This window comes from Glycine soja, chromosome 8 (genome assembly GCF_004193775.1).
Source record: "Glycine soja cultivar W05 chromosome 8, ASM419377v2, whole genome shotgun sequence".
NCBI lineage: Eukaryota > Viridiplantae > Streptophyta > Magnoliopsida > Fabales > Fabaceae > Glycine > Glycine soja.
In genome coordinates, this window is record NC_041009.1 from 30891928 (window position 1) to 30910676 (window position 18749).

Sequence of the window (18749 nt, forward strand, 5' to 3'; positions counted from 1 at the left end):
ATTATCTTTTGATAACCTTTGAAATCAAAGATTTATTTGTACTTTTTTATTTTTGTGAATAGAGATTGATTTTGACTGGTATAAGAAGAATGAGGTTGTCTAACTTATCCCAAGTAAAAATGGGATTAAACAATCTCATAGTAGCTAGATAATTGGGATAATTAATGATAGAACAAAGGAGAATGTGGATGAAAGTTTGAAAAAAAAAGAAAAAAAAGGCTTCAAATCCCACATCACTCAGGATAAACATTTGAATAGTGTTTCACTCCCTATATATAGAGAGCTCCTTTCTTCTTTTTTCCTTGTCCTAGTTGAGAAGCATTTCCTCAACTTTTCTTTCTCCTTCCCATATTTCAACTTATGCATTTCCAGCAAATTTCTCCCTCTTTCTTTCTGTCGCTCTAAAATTTCGATTGGCTATAATGGTGACTTTTTAAGTCATATTTTCAGTTGACTATAAGAGTGACTTTTTAAGTCATATTTTTGGTTGGCTATAAGAGTGACTTTTTAAGTCATATTTTTTGGTTGGCTATAATAGTGACTTTTAAAGTCATACTTTTCGGTTGGCTATTAAAATGACTTTTCAAGTCATATTTTCGGTTGGCTGTTAGAGTGACTTTTCAAGTCATATTTTTGAGTGGCTTTAGAGTGACTTTTTACTATAAGAGTGACTTTTTAAGTCATATTTTTTGGTTGGCTATAATAGTGACTTTTAAAGTCATAGTTTTCGGTTGGTTATTAGAGTGACTTTTCAAGTCATATTTTCGGTTGGCTGTTAGAGTGACTTTTCAAGTCATATTTTTGGGTGGCTTTAGAGTGACTTTTCAAGTCATACAAGACGGTGTAATTCTAGAAAAGGTTCCCTCAGTGCAGTGGGAATCTTATACAGTGATCTGGGTTGTTTTATCCTGGGGACTTCGTGGTTGATAGTCTGCTTGCACAATTTTTGGCAGTGCCACGAAACGTCTTAAAGAAAGCGACATTGTCCCAATAATTTTTTCAGTTTGCCATAAACTATTGTTACAAAAATTTTAAGACGTTTTTGGCTCTGCTATGGCTACCGTAGATATTACTGGCTCGAACAACAATGACCTCAACAAACCTTTTAGGTTTGAAGGGTATCATTTCAAACGTTGGAAACAAAAGATGATGTTTTCTATGAAAAAAAGTTGCCTATGTTTTGAACATTAATATTCCAGTGATGCCTAAAGATGTTGAGAAGGAAGTGAAGGATAAAATGACTATGGAATTAGCTCTTTGGAATGAAAATGATTACCTATGCAATAATTTCATTCTGAATGGGTTAGCTGATGATCTTTATGATTATTGTAGCCCATATAAGTCTGCCAAATTAGTTTGGCTGGCTTTGGAAGAGAAGTATGATACTAAGGAAGTTGGGACTAAAAAGTATGTTGTTAGCCACTACCTCAAGTATCAAATGACTAATGATAAATCAATAGAGTCTCAATCCCACGAGATAGAGAAAATTGCTCAAGAGTCATACATAAATGTGATAACTGAGATTAATATGATTGGAGGATCAGATGGATGGTGGGTAGACACTAGCGCCTCCCGCCATGTTTGCTATGATTGTGCTATGATTAAAACATACACGAATGTTGAAAACAAGAAAGTGTTGTTGGGAGATTCCCACACCACTATTGTTGCTGGAACTGGAGATGTTGAACTTAAGTTTACCTCTAGAAAGACTTTGATTCTCAAAGATGTGATGCATACTCCAGAGATGAGAAAGAATCTGGTTTCTGATTTTCTTTTAAATTAAGGAATAGTGGGGGTACTTCATCTAGTCATCTTCCTGCTATTAGTAGTGAAAATCTTGCACAACCAGAACCAGATATAGAGCCTCGAAGAGGTAAGAGAGCAAGAATTGCTAAAGAGTATGGGCCTGATTATATGACCTATACATTAGAGGAGGATCCATCAAACCTCCAAGAAGCTTTGTCTTCTTTGGATGCTGACTTGTGGCAAGAAGCCATTAATAATGAGATGGATTCTTTAGAATCTAACAAGACCTGACATTTAGTAGACTTGCCTCCTGGCTGCAAACCTATTAGATGTGAAATCATTGTTGTGTAACAACTTTGATATGAAAGACCTCGGAGAAGCAAGTGTAATCCTTGGTATTAAGATTACTAGGTCAAAAGAGGGAATTTCTCTGGATCAATCTCACTACATTGAGAAGATCTTAAAGAAATATGACTACTTTGATTGTAAACCTGCTAGTACACCATATGATCCAAGTGTAAAACTGTTTAAGAACACTAGTGAAGGTATACGACAAACTGAGTATGCAAGTATCATTGGTAGCCTTAGGTATGTCACTGATTGTACGTACTAGACTCGACATAGCCTATGTTGTGGGATTATTATGCAGGTTTACCAGTAGACCTAGTAAGGAGCATTGACACGCTATTGAAAGGGTAATGAGGTACCTTAAAAGAACCATAAACCTTGGATTACATTATAAAAGGTTTCCCGCTATACTTGAAGGATACAGTGATGCAGATTGGAACACTCTTTCAGATGATTCCAAAGTAACCAGCAACTATATATTTAGCATAGCTAGTGGGGTTGTTTCTTGGAAGTCAAAGAAATAGACTATCTTAGCTCAGTCCATTATGGAATCTGAGATGATATCACTAGCAACTGCTAGTGAGGAAGCAAGTTGGCTGAGAAGCTTACTTGCAGAGATTTCATGATGGGAAAGACCGATATCAGCTGTGTTGATCCATTGCGATAGTACCGCGGCTATTGCAAAAAAATTGAGAACCGTTATTACAATGGTAAGAAATGACAGATACGTCGTAAGCACAACACTGTTAGAGAATTACTCTCAACAGGAGCTGTTAAAGTGGATCACGTACGCACTGATGATAATTTAGCAGATCCTTTGACGAAAGGATTAGCTAGAGAGAAAGTCCATTACACTTCTAAAAGAATGGGACTATTGCCCTTACTGCGATGATCATTCATGATGGTAACCCGACCTAAATGACTGGAGATCCCAAGAACTAGGTTCAATGGGTAATAACAAGTTATGAAGTGATATGAGATGAACATGTTGTTATAAGTGAAAGCAGCATGATTCCTGAAGTAACAAGAGGATGAGTTATGAAAAAAAAAATTCATAATTCTTAATGAGATCTATACTCTACGTTGAGTGGAGTACCTAGGCTACAAGAGTACTCTTGATAGACTCACCTATGTGAATGTTGAAGTGGGGGCCGCTTCATATGAAATTTTGGGCAAAAATTTCTAGAGCGTTCACTATATCGGGATAGACGTGCATGGCCTTTAATGCACGGGCTTTATAGAATACACCTATGAAAAGGTTGTGTGTGGTTTGATGTCGGAGATAGAGTTCAAGACTTCGAGTCACTCTAGTAAAATCTGAATCTTACTCACTATGCAAAGGTTCAAGTTGTATGACACATTTGTTTATGCACAATTTTATGAAATCCTCGAAAATCTTCTTTTCAAATTTCAAGTGGGGGATTGTTAGAACAAAGGAGAATGTGGATGAAAGTTTGAAAAAAAAAAGAGAAAAAAAAGGCTTCAAGTCCCACATCGCTCAGGATAAACACTTGAATAGTGTTTCACTCCATATATATAGAGAGCTCCTTTCTTCTTTTTTCCTTGCCCCAGTTGAGAAACATTTCCTCAACTTTTCTTTCTCCCTCCCATATTTCAGCCGATGCATTTCCGGCAAACTTCTCCCTCTTTCTTTCTGTCGCTCTAAAATTTCGATTGGCTATAATGGTGACTTTTTAAGTCATATTTTCGGTTGATTATAAGAGTGGCTTTTTAAGTCATATTTTTTGGTTGGCTATAACAGTGGTTTTTTAAGTCATATTTTTCGGTTGGCTATAAGAGTGACTTTTTAAGTCATATTTTTTGGTTGGCTGCAATAGTGACTTTTAAAGTCATACTTTTCGGTTGGCTATTAGAGTGACTTTTCAAGTCATATTTTCTGTTGGCTGTTAGAGCGACTTTTCAAGTCATATTTTTGGGTGGCTTTTGAGTGACTTTTCAAGTCATACAAGAGGGTGTAATTCTAGAAAAGGTTCCCTCAGTGCAGTGGGAATCTTATACAGTGATCTGGATTGTTTTATCCTGGGGACTTCGTGGTTGATAGTCTGCTTGCACAATTTTTGGCAGTGCCATGAAACGTCTTAAAAAAAGCGACATTGTCCGCGACTCAGCCAATAATTTTTTCGGTTTGCCATAAACTATTGTTTCAACAATTACTTATGTACTTTTAGATTGTTGATATAATTTTCTTAATTGCACTAATCATTATGAAGTGGTTGTTTAATCTCATTTTTACAGTAAGTTAAACCTCCTAATGAAAAGCATGTTGAGGTAGACAATAATGACTTCTACAAAGACTAATAAAAAGTATTCTCTTTGTTTTTATTTATAAGGCCAAGGTTAAAATGATGTTTAATTTTTTCCTTTTTATAAAACTCAATATATTATATTTTTTGCGTCAATTATTTTTAGACTAGAATTAAAAGAAGTAGAAGAATGTACTGGTTAACAATTATAAGAGAGATGAGTATTAATGACAATAATAATTTTAAAAAAAAATATATTTAAGGTAAATTTATAGTCATCAACTAAATTAATCATTTTTTTAATCTTTATGAATTAGGAAATTTGGTCTTATAAATAGAGAGAGATAATATTTTGATAAGACTCTTATACATATGGTTGGTTACATTAAAAGAACTCATTCACTATATGAAATCTAGAAAATTAATAAAAGAGATAACTTTAGACTCTATGAATGCCCCAAGGGAGTCAATATGACCTTGGAAGCCAAGATCATCATTTCACTGTTACCAACAATGTTCAAAAAATTAAGAATACGGTTTTGCCATGTTTTTCTAGTAGGATTGGACCAAGAATATCCTCATATCCATACACGACAACAATCTAGTTCGTGAGCTTCCTACCTCATTGAGTGAAGTGTAAGCTCAACTTCATTCGGTAAGCAAGTATACTACCGAAGACAGTTTTGAAGATCTTATATTTGCATTTTCAACATAACTTAAAACACAAATTAGGCACATTCATTTTCTTCTGAATTTAGTCTTTTTTCTTATTGCAAAAAACTCAAGTCCCACTTCGTCTAGAGATAATGACAAGATAGAATATATAAGTGGGGTGCAACCCTCATCCGATGAGGTATATTTTGGAGTTGAGTTAGACCCAAATCCATCTTTTAATATTCCTTATTCATAAATAGTTGTATGCTAGTGTTGTTATTTTTTTTTCTCATGACCCAATATCACATTTTAAGATTCCTTAGTCATAAATAGTCATCTCCTAATGTTGTTATTTTTTTCTCATGACCCAATATCACATTCTAAGATTCCTTAGTCATGTGCTAGTGTTGTTATTTTTTTCCTCATGACCCAATACCCCGTCATTCTTTGGCCTATCTAAAATCTCCCTCCCAACAAACATATTAAATTAATAATATCACTATGATGAAAGGGTGGCAAAAAATGGTAGGTTATGAGGGGGTTATGATTTGTTGAGCTCTCTAAGACCAACCTATCAAAAAATGGCAGGTTAAAATGGATTGATTCAATTACTTCCGTAACATCCCATTTTTCCTAAATAAATTAAAAAGGCTTTTTAGTATAAAAAATAAAGTTTTAGAAAATGGTGAGGTTTTTATAATTAAAGAAATAAAGAGAAATAACTATATTAAAATAATGGTTTCAAGAAAAAATATATTGAATTTATTCATTTGATAAGAAATAAAATAGAGTTCATTTTTATAAAATAATAATAAATAAATAAATAAAATAAATAATAGGCTATGAGTACCTAGCTATAAATAGAGGCATCTTAGGTCAGTTTTGAGACTCATGATACTCTCTCTACGCCTCCTCTCCCTCTCACTCTCGTTTTCCCTTCTCCTCCTCTCAAAACTCTCCCATTTTTTCGCATACCACCAAACATGTTTTAGAAAAATAATGATCTTGGACTCATTCACCGTTGGATCGTCATGAAATTTGAGCACTAGGTTCGCAACACAATTCTGAATATTCTCACCGTTGGGAATTTTGAAAATATGTTGGAGCTCAGAGAAAAACCTTTTTTATAAAAACTTTTTCTTTTCCCGCATAAACCCAAAACTGTCTCAGTAAAACTATGATTCCAAACTCGTTAACCGTTGGATTGTCATGAAATTTTGATATGTGGTTTGCGATTCAATATTTCACACCTTTACCGTTGGGATTTGCGAAATAATGTTCATGGAGAGAGAAAAATGAATCGCATGAAATAATACAAAATGGAAGCCTCAATCCCTTTTTCTCGAACCCTATGAGAGCAATCAGATGAAAAATTTGAGAAATCTCAGGAAACCGTTAGAGATGTCTCTATTGTTGTCACAATGCACACGTGAGCCCACTTAGAGATAAGGGATGAGTTTATCGTAATTGAGATTAGAATGAACATGTGTATGAATCCTTAAAGGATTAAATTGAGGTTTATTTTTGGATGTTTATTGAATTATAATTTTTTTTCCTTTATGATTATAAATACAATATTGATGTTCTGATGCAAATTGGTTGATAAAATTGAGTGTTATTGGTGTTTTCATTTTTTTATACCTATAATTTGTATTAATTGATTTTGATATAATTGTGTGAAATTATTCAAGGGGTTATACTCCCCAAGTTGTGATAAACCTTTTGTACAAATTGTTATATTGAGATTGTGAAATGGTGATTCAAATTGTGAGTATGTAATAAATTGAACCTGTGAAGAATGATGAAATAAATGCGTATTGAGATGTATGTATTGAGTTGTGAGTTATGAACTGTGCAATCACACAATTGACTGTGATGGAATCCATAGTGGGAACCCGACGTGTTAAAATGATTTTGAAAACAATTGAGTAGTTGTGTGTATTGCATAATTCATAGGTAAAATGTATATCATTCAGGAGGTATGATAACGTGTTAAATTGAGATTATACCATTGTGATTGAGATCGAGTGTATGTGATAAATTGAGTATGTATGTGATTGAGATATATATGTGTATTGAGATGTTGTGTGCATTGAGTTGTGAATTATGAATTGTACAATCACACGACTATAAGACCCTTTTTAGGGCGACGAGTTAATGCTAAGACCCTTAAAGGGCGACGAGTTAAAACTATTTTGAAAACAATTGAGGAGTTGTGTGTTTTGTACAGTTCATAGATAGAGTCTGTGTGCAGAAATGTTTTCTGGGTTGGACCTGAACCAGGAGGGAGAGGCCTTGACGGACTCTTCGGAGTGTAGGCCTTGGGGGTAAATACACCCGGCTTAAGTGCTCCTTTAAGCCTATGTTGATCCCATATGGTTGGAGCATTCTCGCAAAACAGCGTGACCCTGACTGGTCTTCCTACGATTTTACCTAGTGAGAGTGACCTGACTTGCTAGTGTGTGGTTTGTCTTGTCATATACTCCTAGGCGCCCAACGAGATTTTTCATTGATATAATATCACATTGCATATAAGATTGAATATTAGTGTAGATGTTGCATAATGCTTGTGTATTGATCGATATTGATTGACTTAGTGATATTGTGTTTTGACCATTGAGTACGTGAATGTTGTGAAAATGAATGAGATGTATTGTGTTGTGATGTGATGTTGGACGAAAAAATGGTGAAATGACGTGAACTATATTTAAGTATGTTTTATTTTGTTTGTATGATATTTATACCTACCTGTTATCTTGTTTCTTTCCCTTAGTTAGGAATGTGATAACTCACTCTTTATGTGTTGTTTGTGTTTGGATCATATGATGATCTTGAACTTTGTGTTCGGGGGAGCAGATGACTAAGTGAGTTGTTTTAAGGAACCTTATGCTGAAGGACGTCGGGACACAATACTCTGATAGGATGTGACATTGAGGTATAAGTTTCTATATTAATTATATGAAGTCTTAGACGACCTTGTTTGAGCCGAGATGACTTTATTATTTATTTGGACAAGTTTGAATATGATGTAAAAGAAAGTGAATGTAAGCCTTTTACCCTGTTGAAAGGATTTTTTTTAAATGTGTTTTAAATTTTTTTTAATTAATTATTATTTTTTTTCCTTTTATTAGTACTATATGTATAGGGTAGAGGGTGTCACAACTTCAACCTATTTTGTGGCCACTACTTTATTCTCTCTCACCAAACCAAAGTCTCTCAATCTTCTGAATCCTTTGAGAAACTCCCCCACAAACCCCAAAATAGTGAGATATAATGCAGTTAGAATTCTAAAAAGGGGTAATTGGACCACAGATGAAAGGGAGGAGCCTTCCTGTTAGCATTTAGAAATCATATGATTGAAAGAGTCCCAAAAGAATTAGCAAGAGAACTCCTATATATCAAGGAACAGCAAGACTAAAATTTTAAAGATAATTATGTAGAATGAATCAAATATCTTACATCAAGAAAAGTTTAACTAGGGAATACTATTATAATTATTTGTATAAATGTCATGACAAATGAAGTGAAATACATAAATTGGTACCTTTTGTATTGCTATCCAAGAAGGATTGTCCTTTTTGTGAGGTCGTGGAAAGACAGGTTGGGAATGAATTGCCCACAAATCTTCTGGTCTCTGCAACAAAACAGATTCATATGATATCATCAAATATAACTGACAAAAAGCACCTTACCACTCTTCTTCAAATGACAGCTATGAAAAACATAAAATAATGCATTAAAGGAAATCTGAAAAATATATGCATAGGTAGGGTGTTGCTAACCCAAAAAAAGGAATACCTTACCAAGTTGGCATCTGGAAGTTCTCGGACAGCTTCATCAACATTTTCTGCAGTGGCTTTCACCTGATATGAAGATAATCAAGTATGTAAGAAATTTACAAATAAGAGGAACTCAATTGTATACTGAGATTCTATGACAATCTCATGGGGAACAACGTTTGATATCGAGATCAGAAACACATGTTAAACCAATAATAGTAGTAGTGAGAGTTGCTAACAGTTTGCAGCTATCTGCAGCTATTACCATCATAGAAATAAAGCAATTTTATATTTTCTGATGTCTCCTCAGCCTCCAATCTAACAAAGTATTTCTATCATTTTATAAAAATTCTTAGATGATAAATGGATGAAGATGCATATACAAAGTAGTAAGTACTAAGTAGATGTGACAGATATGAAAATTTACAGAATATGAACAACAGTGCTAAATCTAGCATTCACTTCTAACTCTATTATTTTCTAGGTGATTTCTACTCTGGTACTGCCAAATGCAACTCAACTAATAAGCAGGCATCTTCTACCAACTTCTACAGTGAAACAAGGAATAATAGTACTTACATGGTGGGAAAAGAAAGACAATGCACAATTGACAAATATAGACCTATGAACAAGTTATGCTAATCATGGAGACTAAAAAGCAAGAACACAGCAGAATAAATTTTCATAGGTTGCACATATTATGCACATTGTCTTCCATAATATTTAAACTGAAATTTTTGCTATTGAATAATGGTTATGCTAAATACTTATTGAAAGTATTCAAGAAAACATCTTAATAAGGGAACTTTCTAGTAACTCAAGTTATGTTAAAATGTAGAATTTGCATATTCTTAGTTTTGCATATCACAAAGTGAAATATAAAAACAAAGCATCAAAGTAACTTGAACCAGTAAGTACAAAGCTAAGACTGAGAAGACAATACTCACCAACTTAGCACTTTGTTGCTCAGTTGTCTCAGACAGGCGGTTTTTTAAGGGTTCTACATGATCACTTCCATCTAGTTGAACACCAATGAAGTATTGAAGTTCACCCTAAATACAAATCATTGAGAAAAACATTAGAAACTAAAAAGGGGGGAACACAATGTATTGTTTAATAGATATTGAATGTTCATGATTCAGATTAATTGTTTTCTACCATAACAGTATCACATTCACCTTTTGGTCACGCATAGGTTGCAAGTGAAACAAATTCCAGAACTTTTTCCCTACATATTATAAATTAGAAGAGTTTAACATGTAAACAATAAAATAAAACAAAAGATTAAAAAAAAAAAGCATTTATATCTACATCAGTCAATTTCCACACTACTTTCATAATGTAACTTTTAATAAAAAAATGAATAAAGAGAAATACAACTTCTAGGAGGAAGGACAAGTCATCCTCCAACGAAAAGAGAGAGACAGTTAGAAGTATAGTTATAATTTGACCAGTTATTTACCACTCTTAGTATAGTTTATCAACTGTACAGTGATTTCCCTTTGTTCTCTGATAGCATCCCTTATCCTGGAAACAGTTGCCTGATCTGTTTCTGGTCCTTGAAGAAACCTATACAATGGATGAAATGAACTACCATGTCACTGGCCTTGCAAACAAAAGCTTGCATTAAGTTGATATCAATCTGAAAATGTCAGGAACAGGACACGATATCCTAACCATAATATATATGATTACCCATTCTATCTTGCTAACTTACTAGTGGTAAACCTTGGTCACCATAAAAACTAAAAATGCTTAACCTTAAGACATGTGTCTTATATAGAAGGCTACTATAAGAGTAAAAATACAAGTAAACCAGTATTTTTTTTTTTGAAACATACAAGCATTGTTGCTCTGCTCCTCAAAAGATGCTAGACATCACTTTATTCTGTCAAAAATGCAGTGTCATAAAATTGGTCCTCTGTCCAACCCAGAGAAATGAATATATTGAAGCCCTTATTTAGAGACTAAGTTTATGTTGCTTGATAGATGCTAGAATATATGAAAATATCTTATCATATTTTGATCACCCTTCCTATTTTCTCATATTAGGATTGGTTATCATATTTCCTTATCTTATCATTTGTTCCCCTAACTAGCTAGGATTATGACTAGTATAAATAAGGGTTAGTGCTTTAGGTTTTACGAACATATCAAACACATCACTATACTGTAATACATCTCAATTAATATCAAATAAGTGTGCCATTCTCTTTTATCTATCTTCCACTCTCTATGTTTAAAGCCATGGATTGATCTCAATTTGCATTATTGATGGCTAATGAGGGTTGTTACTACTTTTGTCGCTAAACACATAATCACATCTTTACTTGCTTATGTTCTTTCATAACAAAACTTTATTGCTCAAGCTATGTTATGTACTAATCCTTAATCATCAATACATGTGGGATTTATTATGACATGGACTTGCGCTCATGGACCTAATTTTTTCATTAAAAGATTATAAAATGAAAATAACAGAATGAGGATCGTGTATGGCATGATTATCAGCCCATAAATACGCTATCTTATCGCATCTAAGTTGAGCCATCCCCTTTTTGGGTTCCAAACTTTGGGACTTTATATCCATAATGATGTCATGCTTGCTTTTGGCACACCAAATAAACTGAGATTTGACATATATTTCCAAATGAATAAATTTATAGGACTAAATTGATAATGTGCTCATCTTTGAAGGACAAAAGTACAGGATTACTCAAAAAGTAACCTTCCACCACAATAGAGGTGATTGGCACATTCCTTACTTATCAGTTATCACTACCTTGGTTTCCGAAATTTCATTCCATGCATTACAGGAACTTTTAAATAATAGAAGAAAATACTAGTAAATGATAGAGGATTAAACACTCAGGAAAAATTCAACTTATATAGTAGGCAGGAAACAGTGTTATACTGAAATGACAACTGATCTAGTAAAAGTGGACAGAAATCCATCAGAGGATTGTTTCTAAAAGAGAAGTGAGCATAGAAGAAAATTAAACTTTTTGTATATGAAGATAGTAAAATTTATACCGACAATTTCGTCCCAAAATTTCTTCTCGTGTATATTCCGTAAGTTCAAGAAAGCTATCAGATGCAAATATCTGCACAGGAAGCAACAATAGTTACTTAAAAGGTATTATCAATAAACACGTCTTATATTCTAGACACAGATGATACATGTCTGTTTTTGTGTGTATGTGTGAGTGTGTATTCCAGTGGCTATTACCATTTCCAGCAACTACTATATGATACGAGCAGCAGACTCTTTTTTTTTGTGTGTGTGTATGTATACAATGGCAGCAACAAGATTTGAATCTAGGCCTTGTGAAAACTACACCACTAAGCCGACCCTAGTGGGTTGCATTGCAACATTCTTCTATATCCTAGTTATTTTGTTTGCAGTTTGCACAATTTTAATTTTTATAAATAGTTCATATAAAAGATTCACCAAAAGATCACTTGGTCAGCATACACAAACCATCTAAGGGGAAAAAAGAGGGTAAAGGAAAAGGACAGAGAAAACTAAGGACCTCTTTAGTTTCATTCAAAAAATTCTTCTTATAACCATAAAAGAAACAAATGTAAACATTTGACAAGAAAAAACTTATCATGTATTCATGTGCTTTGCACGTAGGCATTTTATAACACCAATAGTATTTTATTAACTTAGGAATTTAGATTCAAAACAACTAGCAAACGATCTTTTATTTATGAAGAAAAACCAATTAGCTGCTTGACTGATCGATTACTAACCACTGCAAAATAAATTTTCCATAAATAAAAAAGATGGTAAACACAGTGTATCGTTCATCACAGGATGAAGAATTTGTTGAAGTGATGAAGCCAAGTTTACTGAAGAATATAGGCAGAGGATAAAGTGTCTTCCTAAGGCAATCAGTTTTCTTTTATATTGTTGATGTCAAACACTCTCCCAAAAGCATAAGTTGTTATTAGGGCTTGTTTGGGTAAGCTTCTCTAGAAATATTTCTAGGAGAAAAAAATAAGAAGAAAAAAAGAAAATAAGTTTCTCCATAAGTTAAAATAAACTCTTCATTAGCTAATCATTAGCTAATTTGTAAATGTCATCTCATTTTTTAGAAAAGCTTTATGAGAGCTTCTACTAATTAGCTAATGGTTAGCTAATGAAGAACTCATTTTAGCTTATGGTAAAGTTCATTTTCTTTTTCTCTTCTTACTTTTAGAAGTGCTTTTAAAAAATGCATCCAAACAGGCCCTTATTAAATTTTGCAACACACCCCCTAACACACAAGAGTCCTTTGTGCTTAGAGTGTAAAAGATGTACAGACCCCCATACCTTGCACAAAAGTTCAACTTTTGTTTAAAAGAATGGGAGAGAACTAAATCAAATTCCAGATCACATGGTTGTAGAGGCTTTGTTACATGTCATGAACTAACTATCCCAAAAATTTAAGCTACTAGGTGAACATATATGAATGGTTTTAATTTGTACTAAGCATCTAACCTGTGTCAAGGAATAAATCTCCTAAAATCTTCAGTTATTATTTGGTATTGACTGAAAATGATAATTTATCTTTTAATGCAACCCTTCAAGAATCTTTTGGACTAGAAGCATGGAGAATTCACTAGTCACTTCTCTCTTACACTTAAATTAAACTTGGTGCATGTTTGGAACTACATTCCCCAACCAAAAAACCATGTCAAATGGGCCTTTGGTGTAAAAGCTAGAACTAGCTGCTTCAACTTTAACGTGGTTTTCCACATCCATTATCCGAAGTCAAACATGCTATTAATCATTAAGAATGGGTATGGCATAGAATGAAAGCCTAACCCTCTTGACCATACATCCTCAAATAATCTATGTCAAGGACAAACTCTCCAAAAGCTTAAGCTAATTCTGTGAGCATCCAAAAATGCTACTGTATCTTTAACGATTAATATATAAAGTAATCAAGTTAATTAAGGAAAAAAAAAGGCACCCTGTTGCTCCAAAGAAGAAAAAAATTGTCTTACTATTGGGTTATCTGGAAGTCTGGGATCAGAAATCACAAAGTTCTTTTCTATCCTCTCCAATGTGGTTGCTAGATCAATTCCCTGCCTTATGTCCCTCTCTCTTAGTGAATGCTCCAAATTGTTAGACCACTCTATTTCCTTGGTCATCAAAACCTCAGGTTCAAATATTGGCTTCTCCTCTGCAGAACTCGGAGATCTCCCTTTTAAACTACAATAAAATTGAAAACATTTCAGGCTCAAATAGTGAGTTTAAATTTTTAAGGGAAACATTCATCAATAAATCAATAATAGGAGATATATCTTGTGAATCAAATGTATGCAAAACACACGCTTTCAAAATATATTTTTGGCTTAAATAGCTTTTAGGTTTCTAATATATATCCGGTTTTTGTTTTGAATCCCTGATAAATAAAAATTTATTCTAAGTCCCTGATATATTAAAAATTTTGTTCTAGATCTCTGTCATCAATTAAATGCTGATGTGGCACCATCCCAATGGCTGATATATATCGGAAGAGTCATTGAGATGGTCTCATGTCATAACTTAACTCTCAAGACAGGGACTCGAACAAAACTTTGAATATATCAAGATTCAGAATAATGAACAAAAATTTATGAGGGACTCAACAAAAATTGAGTATATATTAGGGATCTCAAATATATTTAAGCCTATGTTTTTTAGCGGTAAGTTAAGTAAGTATATTTAAAAAATGAGAGCTGAATTTTGTCTAAACTTCAAAGAAAAATAAATACCCCTTGAAAGAAATCCGTCCTGATCGTGATGATGTCTTGCTCTTATCTTGACTAGAACTCATGCGTTGGATATTCAGTGGAGAAGCTTGTCTACCAGGTGTGCTTGTATTCCCAATATCAGCAGACTTTGGCAAAACAAAATCAAAATTGAATTTCTCTTGCTCTTCAGGCATGGTAGCAGTATCACCATTCCTATCATTAATAATGGATTTTGGGTCCTTAACAGTTTGGACAACCTCAGTGATGGAACCCAAAGCTTTCTCCTTTTGACGAGCTGGTAAATGAAATTAAATGATTATATGTAAATGCAGAATCTCACACACTACTAAAAATGGCTCAACATATTACCATCATAACGAATTAATGATTTAGGTAATCCATTTGGTCGTAATGCCTTTTCATTCATGCCTTCTGTGTACTTGCTCACCTCAACCTGCATTCTGTAGTAATAACTGTATTAAGCATTAAGCAAATTTAATCTGTTACAACCTTTCTCCATGAAAGCACATTTCTAGCTTTGTTAATCTTAAGAGTTTGTGTAAGGATCATTACTGTTATTTATACATTCCTATCAGTTTGATTGGATGCATGACTTACTTATTATTTTCTTCTTTTAAAAAAAAATATCAAATGTACTAAGCCTCACTCCAGATAATTTAAACCATTTGAAACAACAATTAATAGATATAAGATTAAACTAACTTCCTTTATAGTCCAAAAACAAGCCACAGTCATGATATGTCTAGCAGCAAAAGGATTTTATGTTTTGAAAGTAAAGGAAAAGGAAATGATGAATAAGCATTGTTAAAGATCAAATGTGTGTTTGGTTTGTCATTTGAAATGTCCCAAACCATGTTTTGGACAAAAGATTGTCTCTTGTAGTTTACGCCTAAACCATGGTTCTGGAATTTGAGACAGGAAACCTAACACCTTATAACTTTACTGAATGCTTCAACAGTTATGGAGCACCCAAGAATGATTTAACATCTTTAGCACACCCCCTCGCACAAGTGTCTTGTTGGTTTGAAGCATAAATAATGAACAGAGGCCTTGTTCTAAAATTTTACTTAATTATAAAAAAAAGGAGGGCTCTAGGATATCACTCCTAATCACTTTATCTTCGACTCTCTAATACCTTGTCAAAGACACATTTTCTTAAAACTTTGAGCTTTCAAGTAAAGTTACAAGAATGGTTTTATATTTCTATTTCTAACGTGTTTTGCCAATTGGATTTCCATTATCATGTGAACTTAAGTAAAAATGACACAAGTCAATATACATAATTTAGTGATCAAAACAAGGTAAGAAAGGTAGGACTGACCCAATGAATTTGATAGTATTGCCATGGTCATCTTTGATGGGGGTGACAGTGAGAAGATTCCAGAATGGAGTTCCATCTTTCTTGTAGTTTAAAAGTCTGCCACAATAACTTCTTCCATTTCTAGTTGCATCCCGAATTTTGGCCACTTCATTCTTGTCGGTCTCAGGCCCCTGAAGAAATCGACTGCAACCAGAAATTGGCTGCTTGATTAATAACTAGATTTTCTAGTTAATTACCTTCTAAGACTCCTGCACATTAAATTCCAACCCCTCAACCTAAAATTAGCATAAAATTTTGCCATTTACATGGTATGTTTTGTTCAATTAACAGCTTTTCATAGACCAGCTCTTAGAATGTGAGTTTGGGTCTGACTCAACCCTAAAAGTTAGTTCAAATGGTAAGGATTATTCTCCACTTATATTATCCAACTCTTTTGGACTTGATGCGTGAATAACATGGTGTGTGACCCTTTGAATACATCTAGGATAAATTCTGATACCATCTTAGAATATGAATTTGAATCCAGCTCAATCCCAAAAGTTATCTCATGGGATGAGGGTTGTCGTTCACCTATATACATTATCTCTAGTCAATGTGAAACTTGTTTTTCTCAATACTAGCTAAGGATGAAGACTAAAACAGCATATATCTTGCTATGTATAGAAAGGCAGGGCACATGCTCACCAATTCCTTCCAATAATCTCTTTTGAAGAATAGCCAGTCATAGTAAAAAAGCCACTGCTGGCATACATGATAGGGCAGTCTGGTTTTGTTGCATCTGAGACAACAAATGTCTGTTGCAGCGTTGCCAGTGCTTCCTTCAACTCTTGTGACACCCTTGGAAACACCCCTAATGATGACTCAGACCCGTAATTTGACTCCCCAGACGTCCGTGTTGATTCAACAAATCTATCTGACAAGTTTCTGCTTTTGTCACCATCAAAAGAGCCACCACTTGTATTCTCTCCCCCTAATGCTTTAAAATTCCCTGAGTCCACCGCAAGACCCCATTCAGCAGTTCTCTCGGCTATGGTTGCTTCGCTTAAAAAATTTTGACCAGAAGACGGCTTCTCTTTTAGATGATTCCTCGAGTAATTGTCTTCGGTTGTACTTTTATCCTTTGTTGCTGAGTTGCCATCAACTGTGAAACCAGGCTTCTTAGCAAATGCCATCCACTTGTTGACAGGTTCCTTACTGTTGTTTGCAGAATTAGAGGGAGCAATTACAGAATCTCCATCCAATCTTACAGCTTTTGTATCATCTTCGTCTCTTCTACTGCTCTTCTGTCCAACATTTTCACTCTCCCACAGTTCGAATATTGGAAATGAATCTGCCTGATCACTGCTGCCAGCAGGATCATTCTTAGCAGACACTTTCAGTTTCTCCATTTATGTACAAACCAAAGGTACCACCACCACCTACCAAAATTTACAAAAAAAAAAAAAAAAACCAAACATGTAGTTAGATTTCAAGTTAAAATCAATTAATACTAAGAAAAGTTATCCAACACATATATATATAAGATGCCTCCAAAGAATTGAGAATGTGGACTTCGTATGTTCAGTCTCACTATGTTTGAGGTAATAGTCATTAAGGACCAAATCATGCAAGTCATACAGAGTCTTTCAGTGATATTAAATGCAAAAAGGATGAATGCAGATATTTTAATTATGTGAGCAGGGTTTCTTGGAAAGACAAAATGTTAATAAGTGTGCCTATGTACATACTATGTAATAAATAACACATAAAAAGAACAATCAAACTGGCCAAAACCCAAAATTCAACAAATCCTGCAGAAAACACGAAAGAGATTCTTCAAGAGAAAGTAATCTCTCACAGTCTCTTTTTGGGAAGATAAACATTGAAACTAGAAGCTTAAAAATAGTCTTGTCTAGTGTCTTGCCTCAGTTGAATAATTAAGCTTCTTCTGTAATGTGTTTCACTTCATGTTCGGCCTCAAACAGAAAAAGATAACGTTCGAGGTTCACATAAATACAATAAAATACGTCACCAACGCCTATATATAGCCAGCCAAACCACAAAATATTTTTGAGGCAAGGAGAACCGTGTAATATCCAATTTCATATACCATTTATTTCATCCACCTTTGTTGAAAATAAATAAACTAAAAATTCGTATAACACATTTTTTAACATGATATTTGAATAATATTGTGTTAAAAAAATAATATTTGAATAAATTAGGCTGGCATTTCGTGAATACAATTTCCTGTTTTTTAACATTTAAGTTAGGATAATGTATAATGTGCAAATTCATGTCAGTGTAATTTACTTTTTTTTTTATTTTGTCACTAAGAAATTAGTACAGAGTATTCATTAAATTTGTTCGTAATTAATGTTTTTGTTAGAAAACTAATAATTATCTTTAATGATTTTTTTAATTACATTTTTTTAGCAAAAAAATTTAAAATATTATTTAAGAACGGCTGAGCCAACAACTTATTGGTAGTATAATTTACTAATGCTTTCAACCACATTTTGTTATTGATTGAAATTCACTTTGTGGACGTAGATTTCATTGGATACTAATTCAACTTTCCTTCTATCCAGTGGTTTTCACTTCTTTATATCATTAGTGGTTTTCACTTTAATCTCAAGCGCGCCCGTCCATTCCTCCAAAAACATATAGGTCTAAATATTTTTTTTATCTCTATAATTTGAAGTTTTTATTTTTTATTTTTGTACTTATAAAATAAATCGTGTTAGTCCATGTAAAATACCGTTGTTTTATTTTTTATCCTTAAAATACTTTAAATAGCATTTTAAACAAAAAAAATATTTTGAATAATAAAAAAAGTATTGTTTAAAGTGTATTAAGAACGAAAAATAAAATAAATATTTTTGTAAGGACTAAAACGGGAAAAAATTA

General features: G+C 33.5%; 1 protein-coding gene across 3 annotated transcripts in view; it reads right to left on the reverse strand.

Moving 5' to 3' along the window:
- LOC114422920 (phototropin-2-like) overlaps positions 1-17870 on the reverse strand; it is a 58992-nt gene extending 41122 nt beyond the window's left edge. Inside the window, exons 1-12 of one of the 3 annotated variants that reach the window (XM_028389480.1) lie at positions 17764-17870; positions 16545-17278; positions 15861-16043; positions 14888-14979; positions 14540-14813; positions 13787-13994; positions 11825-11895; positions 10254-10360; positions 9970-10019; positions 9739-9843; positions 8816-8875; positions 8557-8646 (exon numbers count right to left, since the gene is read on the reverse strand). In XM_028389480.1, the coding sequence (XP_028245281.1) occupies positions 8557-8646; positions 8816-8875; positions 9739-9843; positions 9970-10019; positions 10254-10360; positions 11825-11895; positions 13787-13994; positions 14540-14813; positions 14888-14979; positions 15861-16043; positions 16545-17248 (1944 nt within the window). In that variant the 5' untranslated portion in view covers positions 17249-17278; positions 17764-17870. Of the gene's footprint in view, positions 1-8556; positions 8647-8815; positions 8876-9738; positions 9844-9969; positions 10020-10253; positions 10361-11824; positions 11896-13786; positions 13995-14539; positions 14814-14887; positions 14980-15860; positions 16044-16544; positions 17279-17587 lie in introns of all 3 variants that reach the window. The other 2 variants (XM_028389481.1, XM_028389482.1) reach the window with 2 other exon arrangements.
- Between the last annotated feature and the right edge of the window lie 879 nt (positions 17871-18749).